General features: G+C 45.1%; 1 protein-coding gene across 1 annotated transcript in view; it reads left to right on the forward strand.

Moving 5' to 3' along the window:
- The window catches only part of FNDC5 (fibronectin type III domain containing 5), a gene marked incomplete at both ends in the record, with an annotated part of 52,144 nt that extends 29,081 nt beyond the window's left edge, over window positions 1–23,063 (forward strand). The window contains 2 exons of the mRNA XM_083369998.1: window positions 21,101–21,234; window positions 23,022–23,063. Of these exons, the coding sequence (XP_083226124.1) occupies window positions 21,101–21,234; window positions 23,022–23,063 (176 nt within the window). The remainder of the gene's footprint in view (window positions 1–21,100; window positions 21,235–23,021) is intronic.
- Window positions 23,064–23,750: the final 687 nt, after the last annotated feature.

The raw sequence follows: 23,750 nt of genomic DNA on the forward strand, positions 1-23,750 counted from the left end.
ATTTTTCATTTGCCTACCACTAATAAACCCCGTTTGATCCCCATGAATCACCTGTTGCAGAACCCTCATCAGTCTATTAGCCAAAACCTTAGCAAATATCTTATAATCTGTATTTAAAAGCGATATCGGTCTGTAATTTTTAACTTGAGTAGCATCCTGGTCTTCCTTCGGAATCAAAGAGATAAAAGCTGTTCTCCAAGACGGTGGCACCTTTCCCCCCCTCTGAATTGTCTGAAACAGTTCCTTTAACGGCTTTATCATCTCAGATTGTAAATTTTTATAATAGGCCGCAGTCAAGCCATCCGTGCCTGGCGCTTTATCCACCTTCAGTTCCTTAATTGCTGTAAGAATTTCTTCTTCTGTAATCAGTTGATTAATCCCCTCTTTTTGTACTTGCGTAAGAACCGGGATGCTAGCATTCTCCAAGTATATATCAATATCTTTTACATTAACTTCCTCTTTAGTATATAATTTCGAATAAAAATCCACAAAAGCATCCTTAATAAGATTCTGTTGAAACACAACCCTTCCTTTATACTCAATCTTATCTATATTAGAGGCCCTTTGTTTTTTCCTCAGTCTATAAGCTAACCATCTGCCTGGTTTATTAGCGTTGCAAAAAGTATTGTGCCTAGCAAACCGCAGATTGGTTGCCACTTGATCTGCCATTAATTTATCAAATTGTCCTCTTAGCAGTCTAATAGCCTCCTTGATCTTCATATCCTCTGGATTCAAAATCAAAGCCTTTTCTTTTTCCTTTATTTCATTCTCCAGTTCTATCCTTCTAGTTTCCACTGCACGTCTATGTCTATTATTCATATATATCAACACCCCTCTCATATAGGCCTTGCTAGCATCCCAAACCATGTCCATAGAGGTACCCTTATTCATATTAATCTCAAAAAAATCCTTCATCCGCTGTTTGCATTCTTCCACATTTCTCTGATTTCTAAACAAATTCTCATTTACGCGCCACGAGCGCCTGTCTCTTTTCTCCTTATCAATCTCCAACCAAACTGGACTGTGGTCAGAAATAGTTCTTGCACAAATCTTCACCTTTTTAGTTCTCAAAAAAAAATCATTAGTCAACAAAATAAAATCAATCCTCGAAAAAGATTGGTGTCTGTCAGAATAAAAAGTATAATCCTTCTCCTGCAAGTGTCTCTCACGCCAAATATCTCGTAATTCCAGGTCATCCTTCATTTCAAAAAAAGATTTAGGCAGTCTAGCATGACTTGGAATGCGCTTAAAAGCTCCAGCCTTGTCCAACTGTACATCCAAAACACCATTCCAGTCTCCCATAAAAATAAAAGATTTATAATCCAACTGGGTAAGCTTTGTGTGGAGTAAGCTAAAAAAATCAGCTTGTTGTTGGTTAGGTGCATATAATCCAACTAGAAGCGTCTTTTTACCTTCTAACAACAGCTCAATCATAACATATCTTCCATGCTTATCTGCTTCAATTAAATCTGCTGTTAGGGCACTTTTAACATAAACAACCACTCCATTTTTCTTATTCTCTGCAGAGGCAGCAAATTGCGTACCCAGTCTCGAGTTCAATAAATGCTTTTGATCCAAAACTCTAATATGCGTTTCTTGCAAACATATAACATCTATCTTAAATTGTTTTAAATATTGAAAAACTTTCTTCCTCTTCTGCGGTGAATTTAGTCCATTAACATTCCAGGTTAAAAATTTAGTTGCCATGCATATCCTCCCAAAGCTCTTGGAGCACAGCTTTGATAGGACTAACTTCTTTAGGCCATGCTCCTCCCACAGCTTGACTATATGTGAAGAATCTGAAGACTTTTGCTGATCTTGTTCTTTTATTTTCTTTGCTCGTTTTAAAGCAGCACGCGTTACTCTTTGCTCTCTAGGATCATCCAAAGAAGTTGTAGCTTGATCTCCTCCAGCACCACTTTCCTCTGATTCATCCTCTTGATGTTCTCCTTCTCCAGATCCCTTTCCAGCTTCCAGAAGTGTTAATGGGGTTGCTTTTAAGACATTGTTGTAGAAATCACGCGCTTGCTTCACAGTAATCAGCCGATACCTTTTACCTTCATGCATCACCATCAGCCCATCTGGAATCTCCCATCTGAAGATAAAGTTATTTCTTATATAGAGAGCAACTCCACCTCCTCTTTTGTTTAGTCTGTTTCTTTTAAATAGTTTAAATCCCTCTAGCTGTGTGTTCCATTTGTAGGTTTTGTCCCACCATGTTTCCATAATGGCAACAATATCATATCCGCCCTCATTTACCTGAATTTCTAGTTCACCTTGCTTACTGTTCATACTCTGTGCATTAGTGTATAGACATTTGAGTCCTTTATGACTGACCCTGTGTTTACTTGCTGCATAACATCATCATCATCATCATCATCATCATCATCATCATCATCATCATCATCATCATCATATAAAGTTGGAAGGGACATTGGAGGTCATCTAGTCCAACCCACTGCTCAGGCAGGAAACCCTATACCATTTCAGGCAAATGGCTGTCCAGTCTCTTCTTAAAAACCTCCAGTGTTGGAGCATTCACCACCTCTGGAGGCAGGTTGTTCCACTGGTTAATTGTTCTAACTGTCAGGAAGTTTCTCCTTAGTTCTAGGTTGCTTCTCTCCTTGACTAGTTTCCATCCGTTGCTTCTTGTCCTGCTTTCAGGTGCTTTGGAGAATAGCTTGACTCCCTCTTCTTTGTGGTAGCTCCTGAGATATTGGAACACTGCTATCATGTCACCCCCTCACCCTTCTCTTCATTAAACTACACATACCCAATTCCAGCAACCGTTCCCTATATGTTTTAGCCTCCAGCCCCCTAATCATCTTGGTTGCTCTTCTCTGTACCCTTTCTAGAGTCTCGACATCTTTTTACATCGTGGTGACCAAAACTGGATGCAGTATTCCAGGTGTGGCCTTACCAAAGCATTGTAAAGTGGTATTAGTACTTCACTTGATCTTGATACTATCCCTCTGTTAATGCAGCCTAGCACTGTGTTGGCTTTTTTGGCAGCTGCAGCACACTGCTGGCTCATATTGAAGTGATTGTCTACTAAGACTCCGAGATCCCTCTCACAGTTACTACTATTGAGCAAGGTACCACCTATACTATACCTCTGCATTTGATTTTTCCTGCCTAAATGTAGAACCTTACTTTTTTCACCATTGAATTTCATTTTGTTAGATAGTGCCCAGTGTTCGAGTCTGTCCAGATCCTTCTGTATCTTAAGCCTATCTTCTGGAGTATTGGCTATTCCTGCCAGCTTGGTGTCGTCTGCAAATTTGATGAGTTCCCCATCTATCCCCTCATCCAAATCATTAATGAAGATATTGAAGAGCACTGGGCCCAGAACAGAGCCCTGGGGCACCCCACTACACACTTCCTTCCATGTAGATGCGGTTCCATTGAGGACCACATGCTGAGTACGGCCTGTCAGCCAGCTACGAATCCATCTGGTGGTAATGCTATCTAACCCACATTTTTCTATCTTATCAAGTAGTAGGTTGTGATCTACTTTATCAAATGCCTTACTGAAGTCCAAGTAAATTATATCTACAGCGTTCCTCTGGTCCACTAATTTTGTCACTTGGTCAAAGAATGTAATAAGATTTGTCTGGCATGATCTGTTTTTGGCAAACCCATGTTGGCTTTTAGCAATGACTTTGTTCGCATCTAGGTGTTTGCTGATTCGTTATTTGATTATCTTTTCCAGAAACTGCCCAGGTATTGAGGTCAGGCTGATAGGTCTGTAGTTTCCTGGATCTATTTTTTTCCCTTTTTTGAAGATGGGAACTACATCAGCTCTCTTCCAGTCCTCTGGTAGTTCCCCAGTGCTCCAGGATCTTTGAAAAATATAGTTCAGTGGTTCTGAGATCACGTCTGCCAGTTGCTTGAGAACTTTGGGTGTAATCCACCTGGTCCTGGTGATTTGAACTCGTCTAGGCTGGACAGGTGCTCACTTACCATTTTCTTGCCTATCTTAACTTGCGTTTCTATTCTGTTTTTTATGGCACTGGTTTGGGTAGGTTGGACTGTTTTTTCCCTTTGTGTAAAGAAAGATGCAAAAAAACGAATTAAATAGTTCTGCTTTCTCCCTGTTGCTTGTCACCTTCTTGCCACCTTCCCCCACTAATGGACCAATCATTTCCTTAACTTTTTTCTTGTTTTTTATATGTTGAAAGAAGCTTTTTTATTATTTTTGACTTTGGTCGCAAGCCTTAGTTCATTTTGAGCCTTAGCTTTCCTCACTTCATCTTTGCAGGCTTGGGCTATTTGCTGATATTCTGACTTAGTTATGTGCCCCTCTTTCCAATTCTTATACTTGTCCTTTTTATCTTTCAATTTATCAGAGAGTTCTTTATGCAGCCATGCTGGTTTCTTTTGAGAGCTGTTATTTTTCTTCTTTGTTGGTATTGTACTAGACTGGGCCTTTATTATCTCACTTTTCAAAATTTTCCAAGCTTCTTGAGTTGTTTTCCCCTTTAGGATTCTCATCCATGGAATTCTTCCCATGGTCTCTCTAAGTTTATTGAAATTAGCTCTTTTAAAGTCCAAGACTCTAGTTTGGCTGTGTTCTATTGCTTGTGCCTCCAGAATGTTGAATTCCAATATTGCACGATCACTTCCCCCCAAGGTTCCTGTGGCTTCGACACCTTCTATCATTTCATCTTTGTTACTGAGAATTAAATCCAATATGGCTAATCCCCTAGTTCCCTTCTCTACTTTTTGGGAGAGAAAGTTGTCTGCTAGGTTTGACAGGAATCTGTTTGATCTTCCACTTGGTGCAGAGTTTGTCTCCCAGTTGATATCAGGGTAATTAAAGTCCCCCATTACTATTGTGATGTGCTTCTTACATACCTTAGTTAGCTGACTAGCAAAAAGTTCATCTATTTCCTCTGCTTGGTTGTGTGGTGCCTGGTTTCCCCTATTTTTTTAGATTGCCGGGGACAGTGATGTTCTGTATCAATTAACTCACTATCCCCATTGTTTAGTTTAAATGTTCCTCCAGAAAAGCTGTGATTTTATTGCCAGGTAACTCAGTCCCTTTCTTGGATGGATGCAGACCATCTCTTTTATTTATTTTATTTATTTTTTATTTTAATTCCATTTATATCCCGCCCTTCTCCGAAGACTCAGGGCGGCTTACAAGCTTAGCAGTAGCCTTCATTCTATGTATATGCCTGCTTATTAGGGCTTTCACATACACCCCAAGCGGCATTATTACAAAGTCAGCTTAATTGCCCCCAACAATCTGGGTCCTCATTTTACCTACCTCGGAAGGATGGAAGGCTGAGTCAACCTTGAGCCTGGTGGGATGCGAACCTGCACTAATTACAGGCAGCTGGTGTTACTTAAGGAGGCATTAGCCCACTGCTCCACCAAGGCTCTAGTACATTTTATACATTTTTATACATTTTTTCATCGGACCAGCTACAGACATCGTGACTAATATAACCAAAGCCTTCTCCTTTACACCACTCCTTTGGCCACATATTGAATTGTGCTATATGCTGGCCTTTTCCATTTTGCTCCTTATACACTGGTAAAAGCTCTGAAAAAGTAAGCCTACAGCCTATTGTGCTAAGTTCCTGCCCCAAGCTCTGGAAATCATTCTGCACAGAGAGTACATCTTTTTAGGACAGATCGTTAGTGCCAAGATGTACAATAGCCTCCACATCACATTCTTGATTATTATTATTATTATTTATTAAATTTTTATACCGCCCTTCTCTCGAAGGACTCAGGGCAATAAATATCAAAATATAAATACAAAAGTTAAAAAAGAAGTTAAAAAGGATTAAATAATTATGCCCAATATAATACAATAATAAAACTGTGTTAAAACTAAATCCAACCCCTAACCCATCAGACCAGGCCAGATTGTTCAAATAAATAAGTTTTTAAATCGCGCCGGAAGGAGCAAAGGTCGGGGGCCATCCGGAGCTCAACCGGCAAGCGGTTCCATAGGTCTGGCATGCCCTCCCCCTGGGGGCCACCAATTGACATTCTCTGATCGGAGGCACCCTGAGGAGGCCCACTCTGTGGGAGCGCACTGGACGGAGGGAAGTTGATGCCGGCAGCAGGTGCTGCCATAGGTAATCCGGACCCATGCCATGTAGGGCTTTATAGGTCATTACCAGCACCTTGAATCTCACCCGGAGGGCAACTGGCAGCCAATGCAGCTCGCGGAGCAGAGGTGTAACATGGGAGTATCGGGAAACTCCCAGTACAACTCGCGCGGCTGCATTCTGCACCAGTTGGAGCCTCCGAGTGGTCTTCAAGGGCAGCCCCATGTAGAGAGCATTGCAGTAGTCTAAATGAGAGGTCATGAGCGCATGAGTGACTGTACGCAAGGCATCCCGGTCTAGATAGGGCCGCAACTGGCGCACCAGGCGAACCTGGGCGAAGGCCCCCCTCGTCACAGCTCCTATATGATCTTCTAAGGAGAGCTGTGAATCTAGAAGGACCCCCAAGTTGCGAGCCCGATGTACGGGGGGTAATAACTCACCCCCCATATTATGAGATGGAAAATTCTGTGTTTCCCAGGATGCCAACATGCACAGCCACTCAGTCTTGTCAGGGTTGAGCTGAAGCCTGTTCCTCCCCATCCAGACCCGGACTGCCTCCAGGCAACGGGACATCACGTCGAGGGCATCACTGGGGTGGTTTGGGGTTGAAATAAAAAGCTGGGTATCATCAGCGTACTGATGATAACCAACTCCAAAACCACGAATGATCTCACCCAGAGGCTTCATGTAGATGTTGAACAGGAGAGGCGAGAGGACCCATCCCTGAGGAACTCCACAAACAAGGGGCCTCAAGGTCGACCTCTGCCCTCCTGCCAAAACCGACTGCGAACACCCCAGAAGGTAGGAGGAGAACCACTGAAGAACTGTGCCTCCCACTCCCAACCCCCTGAGGCGCCGCAGCAGGATACCATGGTCGATGGTATCGAAAGCCGCTGAGAGGTCTAATAGGACTAGGACAGAGGAACAACCCCTATCCCGAGCCCGCCAGAGATTTTAAAAATACGCTTCTTGTCCCTACTAACAGTAGCACCTGGAAGACACCTGACCTCTTTCAAAACCTCTGTGTCCTTTCCTAAATTTACATCCCTTATAATTGAATCACCAACCAGGCATACCTGAAACAGTTTCCTCCCTTATAAATTACATAGCATTGTAACTTCTCCCCATATTAAACTGGCACAGTGGTTAAAGTGCGGTACTGTAGGCTGACTCCACTGCCCACTGCCAGCAGTTCAATCCTGACCAGCTCAAAGTTGACTCAGCTTCCCCTCTTTTTCAGGTCAGTAAAATGATGACCCAGATTGTTGGAGTCAATAGGCTGACCCTGTAAACTGCCTAGACAGGGCTGGAGAACGGTATATATATATATATCTAAGTGCTATTGCTATTAATTGGTAAATCCAGAAATCCAGGTCATTTTTATCATTTTCAGCAAAAAGTAGTTGTTTACCATCTCAGAGTCACATGCTTGCAAGATGGGCAGATATATAAATATGCTAAATAAATAAATAAAACATTTAGTTTTCTATTGGCATCACTTTCTGCCACTGTTAAAATAATAAAAAATGTGGAAGACTAAACAGGATGAAGTATATGGGCATAAATAATTGGGATCCTAAGAACCACTAGGACCATACATTCTGCGTAGAAAAGGTTGGACCATATGGCTGGATTAATCCTCCTTGACCTGCTCACTCCCAGTGCATTAGGCCACCACTTTTAATAGGAAAAAATGCCCTCTGGTAATCAGTGTACATGAAAACACCACATAGGATATGCAACTTGTTAAAATGAGAGAAATTTTGCTCCCACCTGTGTGGAAGGTGGCTCAGGTTTCCAAAGACAAACAAACTCACTTGGGATTCCAGGAACAAAGTTTTATTGAAATAAAGCTTTTGCAATGTGCTAGGCACATTGATTTGTGCTTCTTAGATTGTAAGCCGCCCTGAGTCTTCGGAGAAGGGCGGGATATAAATGGGATTAAAAAAAATGAAGGAGAAAAGGCCACACTCATAATTTTTAAAAGCACATATTTATATCCTCACACGAAGCTGGTTCCTCCCCACACCTATCACACTCAACAGCCCACCTGGTCATCTCGATCAGCTAATCCAAAGCACCTAAACAGAATATATTCCCGTTCATCTCCTCCCAGGAAAAAGCCCTTACGTTTGATGTACCTGCTAACCATGACCTTTTGCTGGCATAAGCTCTATCCTAATTTTTATATTTCCTCCTGCTTGCAGTTACAGCTAGCTTCCTACGGACTACCTACATGTCTGAGATCTAAGCAACAATCTTGCACTTCTAAAAACTTAAGCAACTCCATTTTAATCACACTGCTTAAGTTTCAGCTATGCAATCAGGATTAATTTTCTTCATAAGATCATTAAACAATTTCTGATCTTATTATCCCTTACACACCCAGGGGCAGGGGAAAGTATGTAAAACTTCGCACAGAGGGGCACAATGTAACACAGCATGCGTACTTCTCTGCTCAGATTCCTTAAGGCAGGGGTCCCCAGCCCCCAGGCCATGGCACATTACCAGGCCGTGTCCCATTTAGAGCTGGGCCATGGAAGTAGCAGGCAAGCTGATGTGTGCGCTGCTCCACTTCTGCGTGCACATGTGTCTTCACCTGCTGCTCTTGTGGAAATATCCCCTAATTAATATTTGAATGTGACCTCTCTAGACAAACGTGGAGCTATAAACTTAAATTGTGAATCCTAAACTTTCCAAGAAATTGGATCCAGTAAATTGTTTATCACTCTCTTTATGTGGCTTGAGTTTCAAGCTGCTCCTTCCCATTCTTACCCTTAAAGTGTCCAGACACCAGCTGAGCTCAACCAAGTGCACCACCTACAACCTTTCCTGTCCATTGTCAGGAAAATAAAGAACACAATTATGCAGACAACATGTGTGAAGCTTCTTTTTGAGCAAAATTGCTGTGTGATGTTGAATGATCAGACAAAAAGAAAAAAAGGAGTGACCAAATCATAGGGAAAAATTCTGCTTTTCTGCTGGCTGGGGAATTCTGGAAGTTGAAGTGTGAGTATCTTAAAGTTGCTGAAGTTGAGAAACTCTGATAGGGATGGATGAAAATCGAAGCTTCATCATTGCAAAACTCACTGCCAAGACCAGGCACACATTTCCTGGTTCCTGTACCTAACCAAGCCTACTGGAACTTGCTTGGGCAAAATTGGGAAGCATTGCCAGCATTCTCTTCACACAAAGATTTCTGAGCCTCCTGCCACATTCCCTGTAAATCCAGATATAAATATTGCTTCTATCTCCACCATGATCAAAGAGTCTGTTGCTTTGTAGGTACCCAGAGATTCTCCTGTCTAGATAACATCCTTTCCCATATTGTAGGTCATTTTTCACAAGATGGGGCCTTTCACTGGAGGGTCATGGTGGAATACAATAAATTTACTTTATGGATGTCGCAGATGAGAGCGTTTGACCTATTGTCCAAAACACCTGAGGGCAGAAGTATGTGACGGAAGCTTCTCAAAGAGAGAAGGGGAAACTGCTGAGAGTGAGAACAATCAGTTGGTGGAAGGGCTTCCCTCCATAAGTTGTGGGTGCTCCATCACTGGAGGTTTTTAGGTACGTACTGGACAACCATTTGTCCGGAACGGTGCAGGGTCTCCTGTTTGAGCATCACAGAGGCAATAATTTAAAAAGCACCACTCCTCCTCCGGAGGCAGTTGACAAGCAAGTGTCTGCAATACCTGCAGTGCTTCAGATGCAAACAGAAGACACAAATCTCCTTTCTGTGGGAGAAAGTGCAGGATTTTGGAAACCAATCATGGTTCAACTTCAGTTGTGTCTTCCTATTTGTAGTTTTTTTTAATCTACCAATGTGTACAGTACTGAAATATTAACCCTGTGCATTAGCATTGGTTTTTGTTTAAAGTAAAGCAAATATTTCTGTTCTTCCAGCCCTTGGAGAAGAAGCTCTCTTCCTCTTTTCCAGCCTATCTCACTTTACCAATTCTATAATTTATTTATTTTTTATTTATTTATTTTAATTCCATTTATATCCCGCCCTTCTCCGAAGACTCAGGGCGGCTTACAAGCTTAGCAGTAGCCTTCATTCTATGTATATGCCTGCTTATTAGGGCTTTCACACAAACCCCAAGCGGCATTATTACAAAGTCAGCTTAATTGCCCCCAACAATCTGGGTCCTCATGAATTGCAATCCAACACTGACAACCAGCAAAGGCAATCTATAGCAGCATTTCTCAACTTTGGCAACTTTAAGACACGCTGGCTGGGAAATTCTGGGAGTTGAAGTCCATATGTCTTAAAGTTGTCAAGGTTGAGAAATACTGATCTACAAGCCTCTGTCAAAACCTCTCTGCTTGGTTTTATCGGCAGCATTCAACTTTCTTTAGCAGAATCCCACTGATTGTGCTCAACCAGGTATAGAAGCCGTGAATGCTGAACTGATCCATCATAAAAGCAGGAAGGGGAACCATTTTTAAGGAAAAACTGTGTCGGGAAGACCAATTGGCATTTGCTTTATGTGTTCTGTGAACAAAGCCATTTCAGACAAGTCGTAAAGGAGGTCTGTGCAGATCTGCCCCGGTAACAAAAGGTTGGTGTAGCTGCTTTCACAAGGAATAATGATAAGTCAAAGCTACATATCATTTGAACCACAGTATAATAATCATTAGTCATTTTCTGAATCCCAGAGAAAATCTATCTTTATGGCTGCTAAGAGTTCACACCAGCTTTATGGCACATAATCAATTAATTATGGAATTATTATGAATAAAAATAATTTGAATTCTCCAAGAGGTTATAGAGATGCTATTCACAATAATATACACAGTTCTTCAGCTCAGTCCTTCTGATCTGGCCACTTATTTTTCTTCCCACTTTGCCGAGGCTGGGAAAGAGAGCTCGGCCAAGGCCAAAAGAAATGCTGCCAGACTGGCCCCAGTTGGCTCCCTAGGAAAGAAGGACCTGGACTCGGTGGGTGTTAGAGAAAAGGTACTTGTCCTAGAGATGCCGAGGGCAGCACGAGCAAGCCCGGCTCTGAAGGAAAAGCCGTGTGGACACCGTAGGTGGAAAGCAATCCCCAGAGTCCCAAGCCCTCCCCCTGGCCAGAGCAGCCCAGTCCAGGCTGTAAATCCCTTTCCCGGGGAGTTTGTCCTTGAGGGCAGGCAGACGGCCCAGTTTGGCTCCTCTGGTTCCTGTTAGTGTCCATCCTCCCCAAATTCCCACTGCATTCTTTCACACCTCCAGCACTCTTCCCCTCCCAAATGCCCCCCTCCCCAGCTATGGCAGTTGCTAGCCAGCTTCAGAGAAAGCGAAGACAGGCAGCTGGCAAATGCGTTCAGGGCAGGGAGGAGATCAAACCTTTGGCCTCCGATGGCAAAATGCTTTCCCTTAACAGAATTATCCCTTTACCTCTCTCTGGCTTTTTATCAAGTTCTGAGGGCTGAAACTCTAGTACAGTGTTTCTCATTCTTGGCCACTTAAAGAGATGTGGACTTCAACTCCCAGAATTCCCCAGCCAGCATGGAGTCTGGGAACCAAAGTCCACACCTCTTCATGTGGCCAAGATTTAAAAACACTGTTCTAAGCTTTTTCTTCCAGCCCATTTGGATCTGCCAAATATCATTTAGTGGACAATAAAGCTGTACCTTGTTTGCTTTCTTTACTTAGCATCAGCCAACGCCCCCAGCTCTGTTTGACAACTGCTTTTGTCTCCAATATATAATATTTGTGAAAGGAAAATACTCTGAGAGGTTAGCAATTAATTGCTTAGGTGTAATAAACACACCGAAAAACAGTGTAATTGACATCCTGCTAAGATGGGAGAGGATCACTCCAGTCTTCTTTCTTTCCTTTCTCCAGCTGAAAAGCATTTTGTTTTATTTTTCTGCCATATACACAGACTTAATTTATATGAATGTGAGAAAAACCATCTTGGTGAATAGACTTTCAATTGAGATGAGAAACTAGATACAACCTTCTGCAAAACAAAAGCTGGAATAGCCAACCATATGTAGATCTTAAAACCGCTTATTGCTTTAAATGTTGATTGTCCTCTGAGACTTAGCAGAAGCAGTGCATCCATGATTTATTCAGCCACCTGACACAAACAGATCACTAGAAATGGTAATTTGCTGGGCAAACCATTTTCTGTTCGGACATGTGCTCTGCCTAAACTAGCTATCCAAAGTATCTTTCCACAAAGGCACTACTCCCTTTCAGATGTTATAAGGATTTACAGTGACTACACATACATTCCACTACATGTAGTCAATCAGAATAGAAGCTGGAAGTGACCTTGGAGGTCTTTTAGTCCAACCCCCTGCTCAAGCAGGAGATCCTATACCATTTCAGACAAGTGACTGTCCTGTCTCTTCTTAAAAACCTCCAGTGATGAAGTGCCCACAACTTCTGGAAGCAACCTGTCCCACGGTTAATTGTCCTCCCTGTTAGGAAGTTTCTCCTTAATTCCAGGTTGCTTCTCTCCTTGATTAGTTTCCATCCATTGTTTCCTGACCTGCCCTCTGGTGCTTTGGAAAATAGGTTGACCCCCTCCTCTTTGTGGCACACTCTCAAAATACTGGAATACTGCTATGTCACCTATAGTCCTTCTTTTCTCTAGAGCAGCCAAACCCAAATCCTGCAGCCATTCTTCATATGTTTTTGTCTCCAGACCTTTAATCATCTGAGTTGCTCTTTGCACTTTTTCCAAAGTCTCAACATCTTTTTTGTAATGTGGTGACCAAAATGTGATACAATATTCCAGGTGTGGCCTTACTGAGGCTTTATAAAAGTGGTACTGATACTTTACATGATTTTGATTCTATGCCTCTGTTTATACAACCAAGGATTGTATTAGCTTTTTTGGCTGCTGCCTCACACAGCTGGCTAAGATTAAGTGATCGTCCACTAGGACTCCAAGCTCCCTCTTGCAGTTACTGCTTTTGAGCCAGATTTTACCCAATCTGTTCTTGTAGCTTTGTTTTTTCCTGCTTTATAGAATCCTGCTTTTCTCCACATTGAAACTCATTTTGTTGGATAGGGCCCATTGTTCAAGTCTGTCAAGATCTTTTTGGATCCTGAGTTTGTCTTCTGGGGTGTTGGCTATTCCCGCCAGGTTAGTGTCACCTGCACATTTGATAAGTTCCCCTTCTATACCCTCATCTAAGTCATTGATGAAGATGTTGAAGAGTCCTGGGCCTAAGACAGAGCCTTTTGGTACCCCACTGCTTTCTTCCCTCCATGTAGACGTAGTACCATTAAGGAGTGCAGGTTACAAATCCATCTGGTGGTGATGGATGAGACAACTAACCTAGAGCTGAGAAGCAATTTCCTGAGAGTGACAACAATCAGTCAGTGGAAGGGTTTGCCTTGAGATGTTGTGGGTGGGCCATCAAAGAAGAGATTGGACAGCCATTTCTCCGGAAGGATCTTGGGTCTCCTGCTCGAGCAGAGGGTTGGACTAGAAGACCTCCAAGGTCCTTCCCAACTCTGTTAAGTGAGCGCCACAATAGTTAAGCAAACTCATTGTCTGCAATGGGCATTTTTTGCCAGAAACTGTCAAAAAACGTATGTCGTGGAAAATGTGGCCCTCCCCACGGGGGGAGGAGCAGCTATCAAAGCTTCAAATCTGGGTCTTACGTAGCCCCGGGGAGGTCTGTCAAGACTTCAGTTGCTAAGTAACCAGCTGTAAGTCAAGGACTTCCTGTAGCCTAAAACATTTGCTTAAATAAGATTTACAAATAAATCCCAACGTTGGGTCCACAGAACATCCTACCATGGTGAAGTGCAGCTTAGAAGTGGAATATTTGGACTAATAACTAGTTGGATTCACATGAAAAATATGGTAATTTGCATAGTCTCTGACGGTGAGGCGCTCCGACCCTCTGCTTCTTCCCCGAGGCTCCGGGAGCGAGGATGTGCAGCCTCCTGAGCTCTGGCTGGTGTACCTGAATGCCAGGTCCGTGGTTAACAAAGCTCCCCTCGTTAGGGATTTAGTTGAGGGCGAGCACGCGGACCTGGCTTGCATCACGGAGACTTGGTTGGGCCCAGAGGGTGGGGTCCCTTTGGTTGACCTCTGCCCACCAGGCTTCCGGGTGCTACATCGGCCACGAGCTCATGGTAGGGGTGGGGGTGTGGCGGTGACTATTAGGGAGACCTTATGTCCGCGGGAGACCACCGTTCCTCAGATAGTCGGGTGTGAGTCTCTCTTTGTGAGATTTGGTTCTGGGGCGCAGTTGGGCTTGCTGCTGGTGTACATTTCGCCTAGTCGCGCAGCAGCAGCCCTGCCCGAGCTGCTCGATATCCTCTCGGGGTTGGTGGTTGAGTTTCCCAATCTTATAGTTTTGGGAGACTTCAATCTACCATCCCTGGGAGGTTCATCTGAGCTAGCTCGGGAGTTCATGGCTTCCATGACGGCCATGGACCTGACGCAAGTAATTTCTGAACCAACTCATGAGGGAGGCCACACCCTTGACCTGATTTTTTTATCTGGACGGTGGTTGGATGATTTTGGTGGGGGCTCTCCATTTATTATGCCCCTGTCATGGACCGATCATCACCTCCTGCGGATGGTCTTCCGTTTTGCCACCCCCAGCCGTGGGGGTACGGAGCCAATCAGATGGTTCCGCCCCAGACGCTTAATGGATCCTGATAGATTCCAAGCAGCGCTGGGGTCCCCACCTGCCTCCATTGCTCACAACTCGGCGGATGCCTTAGTGGAAGCCTGGGAAAGGGCAGCCACTGAGGCACTTGACCGGGTTGTACCCTTGCGGCCCCTGACCCGGTGCAGATCCCAGCGAGCTCCATGGTTCTCCGCGGAGCTCCGGGAGATGAAGCGTCGGAAACGGGGCCTAGAGAGCTGCTGGAGGTCTAGCCGATCTGAATCCGACCGGTTGCGGTTAAGAACCCATATTAGGTCTTATCTCGCAGCGATGAGGGTGGCGAGGTGTAATTACTTCTCCACCCTCATCGCGTCCGCAGATAATCGCCCGGCCGGCCTGTTTAGGGTGACTCGCTCCCTTCTTAATCAGGAGGTGAGGGAGGATCCCTTGCAGGGTCGTGCCGAGGAATTTAGTCAACATCTGTCGGATAAAATCGCTCGGATTCGGACCGGTTTGGACTCCAGCTGGGCAGAGTCTGACGATCAGGACACGGGCGGTCTTGTCGATGTTATCTGGGAGGAGTTTGATTCTGTGACCCCTGATGAAGTGGACAGGATTATGGGGAAGCTGAGCTCCACCACATGTTTATTGGATCCGTGCCCTTCCTGGCTGGTTTATGCAGCTAGGGAGAGGACACGAGGCTGGCTCCAGGCGGTCATATCTGCTTCTTTGAGTGAGGGTTATTTCCCCACCGTCTTGAAGGAGGCGGTGGTGAGACCTCTCCTCAAGAAGCCTGCCTTGGACCCAGCTGTATTGAACAACTTTCGTCCAGTCTCCAACCTTCGCTTTCTTGCGAAGGTTGTTGAGAGTGTGTTGGCGCGTCAGCTCCCTCTGGTCCTGGAGGAAGCGGATTATCTGGACCCTTACCAATTGGGTTTCAGGCCCGGGTACAGCACGGAGACAGCATTGGTCGCTCTGGTGAATGATCTCTGGAGGGCTCGGGATAGGGGACATTCCTCTGTCCTAGTCCTATTAGACCTCTCAGCGGCTTTCGATACCATCGACCATGGTATCTTGCTGCAGCGTCTCAGGGGATTGGGAGTGGGAGGCACAGTTCTTCAGTGGTTCTCCTCCTATCTCCTGGGACGCTCGCAGTCGGTGTTAGCAGGGGGGCAGAGATCGGCCCCTAGGTCTCTCGTTTGTGGAGTTCCTCAGGGGTCGGTTCTCTCGCCTCTCCTGTTCAACATCTACATGAAACCGCTGGGTGAGATCATTCGTGGTTTTGGAGTTGGGTATCATCAATATGCTGATGATACCCAACTTTTTATTTCGACCCCAAACCACCCCAGTGATGCCCTCGCTGTGATGTCCCGTTGCCTGGAGGCGGTTCGGGTCTGGATGGGGAGGAACAGACTTCAACTCAACCCTGACAAGACTGAGTGGCTGTACATTCCGGCATCCCAGGACATTCAAAATGTTCCATCCCTTTCTATGGGGGGTGAGCTGTTACCCCCCGTGGATAGGGCTCGCAACTTGGGAGTCCTCCTAGATTCACGACTTACCCTGGAAGATCATGTAGTAGCCGTGACTAGGGGGGCTTTCGCCCAGGTTCGCCTGGTGCGCCAGTTGCGGCCCTATCTGGACCGGGATGCCCTGTGTACGGTCACTCATGCGCTCGTGACCTCTCGCCTAGACTACTGTAATGCTCTCTACATGGGGCTTCCCTTGAAGACCACTCGGAGGCTCCAACTGGTACAGAATGCGGCCGCGAGAGTTGTCTTGGGAGTTTCCCGGTACTCCCATGTTACACCTTTGCTCCGCGAGCTGCATTGGTTGCCAGTTGTCTTCCGGGTGAGGTTCAAGGTCTTGGTTATGATCTTTAAGTCCTTACATGGCATGGGTCCGGGATACCTCGAGGACCACCTGCTGCCGGCGTCAACTCCCCTCCGCCCTGTGCGTGCCCACAGAGAGGGCCTCCTCAGGGTGCCTCCAGTCAGGGAATGTCGACTGGTGGCCCCCAGGGGGAGGGCCTTCTCTGTGGGTGCCCCGGCACTATGGAACCAACTGCCGGTTGAGCTCCGGATGGCATCGGACCTCCGATCCTTCCGTCGCGGGTTGAAGACCCATTTGTTTGAGTTAGCTGGTCTGGCCTGAAGGGGTATTTGGGTTTTTAATTGGTTTTTATTTCACTATTGTTATATTTTAATTTGGGCATGGTTTAATTTTCTTTTAATTTTTGTATACTTATTTATATATGCCCTGTGAACCGCCCTGAGTCCCTTAGGGAGAAGGGCGGTATAGAAATTAAATAAAATAAATAAATAAATAAATAAATGTCTGCTTATTTTTAGAGCATCCCCACAGTTGCTTTAGTCCTGTGACGCGGTTAGCAGCTTTGTTGCCAGGATTGTGCAAAACCATTCCACCTATCTTGGGAACAGAGCTGTCAGGAAATCTTGCAGACCTCCTTCTGAAGGAAAAGAAAGTGCCAGCATCTCTCCTGGGTCCACAGCCAGAGGACTGGGAAGGGTCTTTTTGCTGCCATCTAAGGTGGCTCAGTGGGTTAGGACGCTGAGCTTGTTGATCAGAAGGTTGGCAGTTTGGCGGGTCGAATCCTGAGTGCCGCATAACAGAGTGAGCGCCTGTTACTCGTCCCAGCTTCTGCCAACCTACCAGTTCGAAAGGACGTGAAAATGCAAGTAGAAAAATAGGGACCACTACGGTGGGAAGGTAACAGCATTCCATGCGTCTTTGGCATCTATTCATGCCAGCCACATGGCCACGGAGACGTCCTCGGACAAGCGCTGGCTCTTTGGCTTTGAAACGGAGATGAGTACCGGCCCCTAGAGTCGGAAACGACTAGCACGCATGTGCGGGGGAACCTTTACCTTTGTAAGGATCATTCAGATTTTTGCAGCCCAGATACAGCAGCTCTAAGGAGGAAGTGAACTCCAGAACCCAAGAACTGAAGGACAGCACAGAGTAGAAGGAGGGGACTGGGAATCTTGATGGATTTACAACAGTAATCCAGTAACACTTCCTTTGGCATCAAGTGAGCTCCACACTCTGCCTGATTTTAATATTTTTTAGCACTCTACAAAACAAAAATAAGCTTCTCCCCCTAGAATACCTGCCCCCCCCAAGAACATTTATAGAAGAGAAAAAGTTCAATGCTTGACTTGGAGTCATACTCACCTATACAGAAAAAAGGAAAAAATAAAGGGAAACCAAGGTGAAATCTTATGTCTAAAGAAAGTGGCAAGCAGCAACTCACTGTTTTCCTTCTGGCTATGCACAAACATCCAGATGTTTTGTGAGTGTTTTTGTGACATTTTCCTAGATTCCAAATGGGCAGATGGGCCCAAAAGAAATTGTGGACCTCCAGTTTAAGAACTGCTGGAAGTTAAACCCTTTGGCTATATCTGCAATCCCAACCCTTGTGCAGATTAAACACGACAAAGAGTTTTCACAGTATTTAAGCTAAATCATACAGCACGCTCGACTAAAGCAGGCTTTGCTTTATGATCCAGTGTGTTGTGGAATTTGCCCATGTCTGTGAACAAAAGCGTCAACTTAAGCTGCAATATGGTTTATTTGTATGAGCACCAGATAGAACAGTTGTGTTGTTGCTAACCTGTATTTAGCATGTGGGGTGAATTCTGCCATAAGAACAGAAAGCTGCTAGCCACCTATAGTGGCTTAGCCTCAGGCTGGGGACATAATCTTTCTCAGCTGCTATGAGGATGAGGGGCAAATCAATAAGCCTTGTTGATGGGAGGGTGTTTTTTGGGGGGGGTGGGGTGGTCAGAAATACCTATTGTTCTCTTGAGTTTTATGAAACATTTCTGTGCGGTTTCTTGAGAGACCCTGTGGGGAAAGAAAAGAAAATCAATCTGGGGAGGCTTTTTGTTCCTCTGGAAAATTGACCAGAAGATATTATACAATAGAGGATATCTGGCTAAGACTGAAAATGACAAAAGGAAGAATCAGGGGGACAAAGAAAAGTGCCCTCACCCCACTCCAATTCTGCCTTTCTGCAAAGCACTGAAGAGCTAAAAAGAATGGTATCTTTTGTGAAGGAACGTTGCTTCCAACCTATTTGATTCCCAAACAGAAACCTGCAGTAAAGAACGAGCATTGCACTAACTGACACTGCAGAGCACAATCTGGGCCCTAAAAAGGATTCTCCGCAGCTGTGAGGCTGTGCCTTGTGTCCAAGTTTTAAATATGGCATAAGTAGAGATGCCTTCCAGAAGAAAAGGTAACTCCAAGTGCCCAAGTCCAAAAAGGAGATCCTGAGCGGAGTCCATCTGTGTCCCATGTGGGGAAAACAATGGCCACCTATGGCAGAGATGGCCCTGGGTGAGCTGAGGCTGGCTGTGGAATCAGGCAGGGCAACTGCAGCCAGCTTGATCAGACTATTGGAAGAGATGTTAAACAACTGGAGAGCAAATACCTACATGAACAATTCAGGCAGAAGGGGGACCCACAAGAATTTATTACAAGATACCTGCGCAACACGCAAGGGAGAGAAAGGAAGAAAGAAGGTATACGGCCACCTAAATGGTTCACCCTGCCATACCTTGAAAACTTTTCAGGAGCCATAGAACACAGTTTCTGAGATCTGCAAGTGGGCATCGCACACTTCCCAGAGGCTATCATCCGAGGACAAAACACGCATTGCAAATATCACTTGGAGGTGGGAGATACTTCCAATGTAATCTACCAGATCCCCTGCATGGATTGCCCCTGTGACTATGTAGGGCAGACACGGAGGAAGCTCACCACCAGACTGCAAGAGCATGAGTGAGTGGTCAGTCGAGGAGACCCCTAACTCATTGGTAGCCTCACATTGCAGTGAACAAGGTCATACATTCAATTCCACAGCTACTAAGTTTGTTGGCTGAGCAGGTACAAAGACAGACAGGGAAATGATTGAAGCCTGGGAAACGGGCCCCTTGTCAGTCAACAGGTACTTAGGAGCTGAGGACTCAGTTGCATAAAAAAACAACAGACAATGACATAACAGCCAGCCATTAAGACCCCAATCAACAAATAAAAAGCCACACACAACCAGGCACCACATAAATACTACCTATGCATAGAATAGCTCAAGGCTCACATTCTGTTAGAGATAAATACCTTGAGGATGAGCTCCACGGAAGTCCGAAAATGTTTTGGTCCTGGTGACAAACCCAGATTGGATCGTGTGATATTGCAAGTGTCTCAGTTAACTTAGCATGCTTGCAAGAATGCATCAGGTTTGAAACTCTGATTTGCAGAGAGATGCCGCCTTCCATTTTGCCTATAAAACATAGGCAAATTGCAGTTTTCAGTTTCAGGCAAACTCTAAACATCCATCTCAAAACATAAATTGTCCAGTTATGTGTGAATTTTAGTGGGCACACTACCACCCAATCATTCCTATATGCTAATGGGAGGGTTGGTTTTTCAGCACATTTTATACCGTTCATTCCTTGCCATCCTAAGTATATCAAAAGTGTTAAAAATGGACAAAGAAATTTAAAGAGAAGTTCGGGAAGCAAATTTATTTTTACAAAGTTATTACTGCTGATCTTGCCCTCACGTATGTAAAAATACTGTTAGCTGTCATTACAGGTAGTCCTCAACTTACAACCATTCATTTAGTGACTGTTCAAAGTTAACATATCACTAAAAAAGTGACCCATGACTGTTTTTCACACCACCATTGCAGCAACCACGGGGTCACATGATCAAAATTTGGATGCTGGGCAACTGGCATGTACTTAGGGCAAGAAAACTCATAAAATGGGGCAAAACTTACTTAGCGATTGTCTTGCTTAGCAATGGAAATTTTGGGCTCAGTTGTGATTGTAGATCGTGTGTATTGTGTATGGTGTATCATATCTAATAATAATAATAATCTAATGCTCCAGAACAGCGTTTCTCAACCCTGACGACTTATAAATGTGTGACCTTTGACTCCCAGCATGGCTGGCTGGGGAGTCCTGGGAGTTGACGTCCACACATCTTCAGTTGCCAAGGCTCACCTTATCCCGGGCAGTTTCTTTCTTTTATCCCCAGAGCACCAACCGCTCACAGGGTCGATGGGGCTGAGCGTGAGGGAAGGGCTCACGGTCACCCAGGGAAGCTCCACGACTGAAGGTGGGGTTCTGCCTGCCTCTTCCGTTGGAACCATGTTATTCCCATTGGCCCTCCTCTCGGCCAATTCTCCAGATTTTGACACTGAAGGAGAAGACAACGCATCCTGTTTAAACGTGTGAGTGGACCTGGTCCTTTTTCAGTTGCTTTTGTGGCCCTGCAGAACTTGAGCCGTTTAGAGGGCCCAAAGCAGCACTGCGGAGAAGTCGCCCAGGGCAGTTCCCCTCCCTCCCTCCCTCTCGGCAGGAGGATGGTTGGAGGTGCTTGTGGGAGCCTCAGGAAATGCTGATCTGTGACCTCTTTCCTTCCCTCAGGGGTGATTGCCCTCTTCTGCAGGCAGTATGACATCATCAAAGACAACGAACCAAACAACAATAAGGAGAAAGCCAAGAACACATCAGAAAACAGCACCCCAGAACATCAGAGTGGGGGCCTCCTGCGTAGTAAGGTGAGGAGGAGGGTGGGGAGGGGTGGGCAAGAGCAAGGTGGCTGGCATTTCCCAGTAGAGCCCCTGGAAACCTCGTGCTCTGTCATCATCCTCCCTAGAAAGAGGGGCGGAGCGATGCGTGGGCTACAGCCAGAGGTGGCAGGAGTTCCAAAGCACCCCGAGGCTTTCCCCACTGGCATCCTCAGCAGAACCCAATATTTGCTGTGGCCGTACGAAGAACTTCCAGCATATCAAAGAGATCTTCTCTTTCCTTTTTCAATTCTTCTCCGTGGCTTGTTTTGCATGCGAGAAAGGTTGCATAAATCATAAAGTGAGGCTAGGCCAATTCCATGGGGGCCCTAGATAAAAATGAGATTGCCAGCCTACTGGAGACATGTGTGAGTCACTAATTTCTGCTGTATCATACACCCAATGAAACCCTCTTTATACCAAGTTAACATTTTAATAAATGCAAAGTGTCCAAATGCAGGTTAGTTGCTCCTAACCATTGCAGTTATCCAAGAATACAGAACAACAAACATATCACCTTAAGAACCTAGCTAACTGTTCTAGAAGTCGTCTCTTAGCCTCTTGTTTAACTATCCCAGGGAAAACCTGTTCCCATAATTCCCATCTCTAAAGTCCAGATATACAGTGGGACTTGTATTGCCTCCCACTCTGCCCTGTGCACCAGCTTTCCCTGCTCCACTCCAGCCACAAAAGGCTGCACAAGAAGGACTGATGTGCCCACTACTGCTGGGTTCCCACGTGGCAGTCCCTGCCCAGGCCCTGGTAGGAGACTCAGGCTCTGCAATGCTAAGAGAAGGGAAGGGGGCTCTGGCTTGAGCAAGCCGCAGTAGAGGTTCAACAGGCCTGGCTGGGCACTGGTGGAGCTGCAAGTAGCCACTGGTCCAGAGCATTCATTAAAAGGAGGATAGGACAAGGAATTACATTTTTACAACTAAATTCATCTACAATGTGACAATAAATAAGAGCATGTTAGGTGTGCATTCATCAAGATAGGCATTATCTACCAGCTGCAGCCTGGAGTCATGCAGATGCCCTGCGTCTTTCTGTGTAGGCAACACTCTCAATAAAAGCAATCAGGTGCACCAAAAGCTCTTCAGTTTGGCAGATAAAAAAATCAAATGAATAAAATGTCAGCCATTCCAAGATTTACTACAAAGTTTAATATGGAAGAGGGGGAGCTGATTCGTTTTGATTCCTTCTTTTCATGGGGAACTGGAGTTTCCCAAAGCAGGAAGGCCAATTATGTCAACAATGCAGCACTGAGCCAAGTCAATCAAACTTTCATTAAGTGATGCGGGTGAGGGTGGGGGGTAGAGAGACCGGATTCAGGAAGCTGCATTCTGTATTGGCAGAGGCCGTCTACTTCATCCCAGGATAGCCTACAATTTCTGATCCAACCATACTTTGTTGAACATCCAGACTCAAGTCAGGGACACCTCTGTGAGCGTTCTTTTTGCACCTACCTAAGAGTGTGGCTTTAAGGTATATTCAAGTACCTGGATACAGCCCTTAGAGTCTTAGACTAAGTCCTCCCATCAATATATCTTGGAAACCCTGAGCAATGAGAGTTAGACTTCTTTATAGCCACGCATCCAGCTGACTTAACACTTTTGGTACACATATTCTAGTTGAGGGGTGTCCAACTTTAAGACCTGGACTTCAATTCCCAGAATTCCCCAGCAAGTCTTAAAGTTGCCAGTGTTGGACACCCCTGATCTAGACTGTCCTAAGGCACAATGTCTTGACATTCATCATTGTCTTCCTTTTCTCTCTTCCAGTTTCCAAAAAACAAGCCCTCGGTGAACATCATTGAAGCATGACAGCGGATGGAAAGGGCTGCAACTCTTTCCACCTTCCTCTCTTCATTTTCCTCTCCAAGATCTGGCAGCCAAGAGGTGAAACACGATTAGACTTCCTGCTCAACTGGCTCAGCTAAAACCTCCCCATTTTTGCCATGGGAAGAAGAAAGTCTGGCAAAACTTTTGCAAAATGAAGAGAATAACTCTGCAAGGAAGACAACCTAATGGGAACTTTTCCACGAAACTGTCCAAAGTACTGGGGCCGGTCTTCAATAACATTACTAGCTTAGCTTTCCCCAATTCCATACCTTTCAGATGTACTAAGTGATAACTCTCTTAATCCCCAGCTGGTATGACCTTTGTGGCTGGGGATTACGGGAGATGAAATCCACACATTTGAAGAGGGCCTGAATAGGGAAAACTGAACTACATTTGCTGCCGGAGATAATAAGATGTTATGTGTCTCTTTTGTATCTTACATCCGGCTCCTGGAAAATAGTTCATCTTGTTGCTGTTTTGCTTTTGGGCTACCATGGTTAAATTTTTAAGGAGGACATGCTATCCTGTATTTCAGGCATCACTGCCTCAGTCTCTCCTTTTGGTGGTAATATTGGAGACACTTTTCCTTGGACTAACCAAAACGTTTGGCTTCACAATGAGTTCCATTGCAGGCATCTTGTTCTTTGTGCATTAAGCACCTATAACTGT

The sequence above is a fragment of the Vipera ursinii genome, assembly GCF_947247035.1.
Source record: "Vipera ursinii genome assembly, chromosome: 9".
NCBI classification, from domain to species: domain Eukaryota; kingdom Metazoa; phylum Chordata; class Lepidosauria; order Squamata; family Viperidae; genus Vipera; species Vipera ursinii.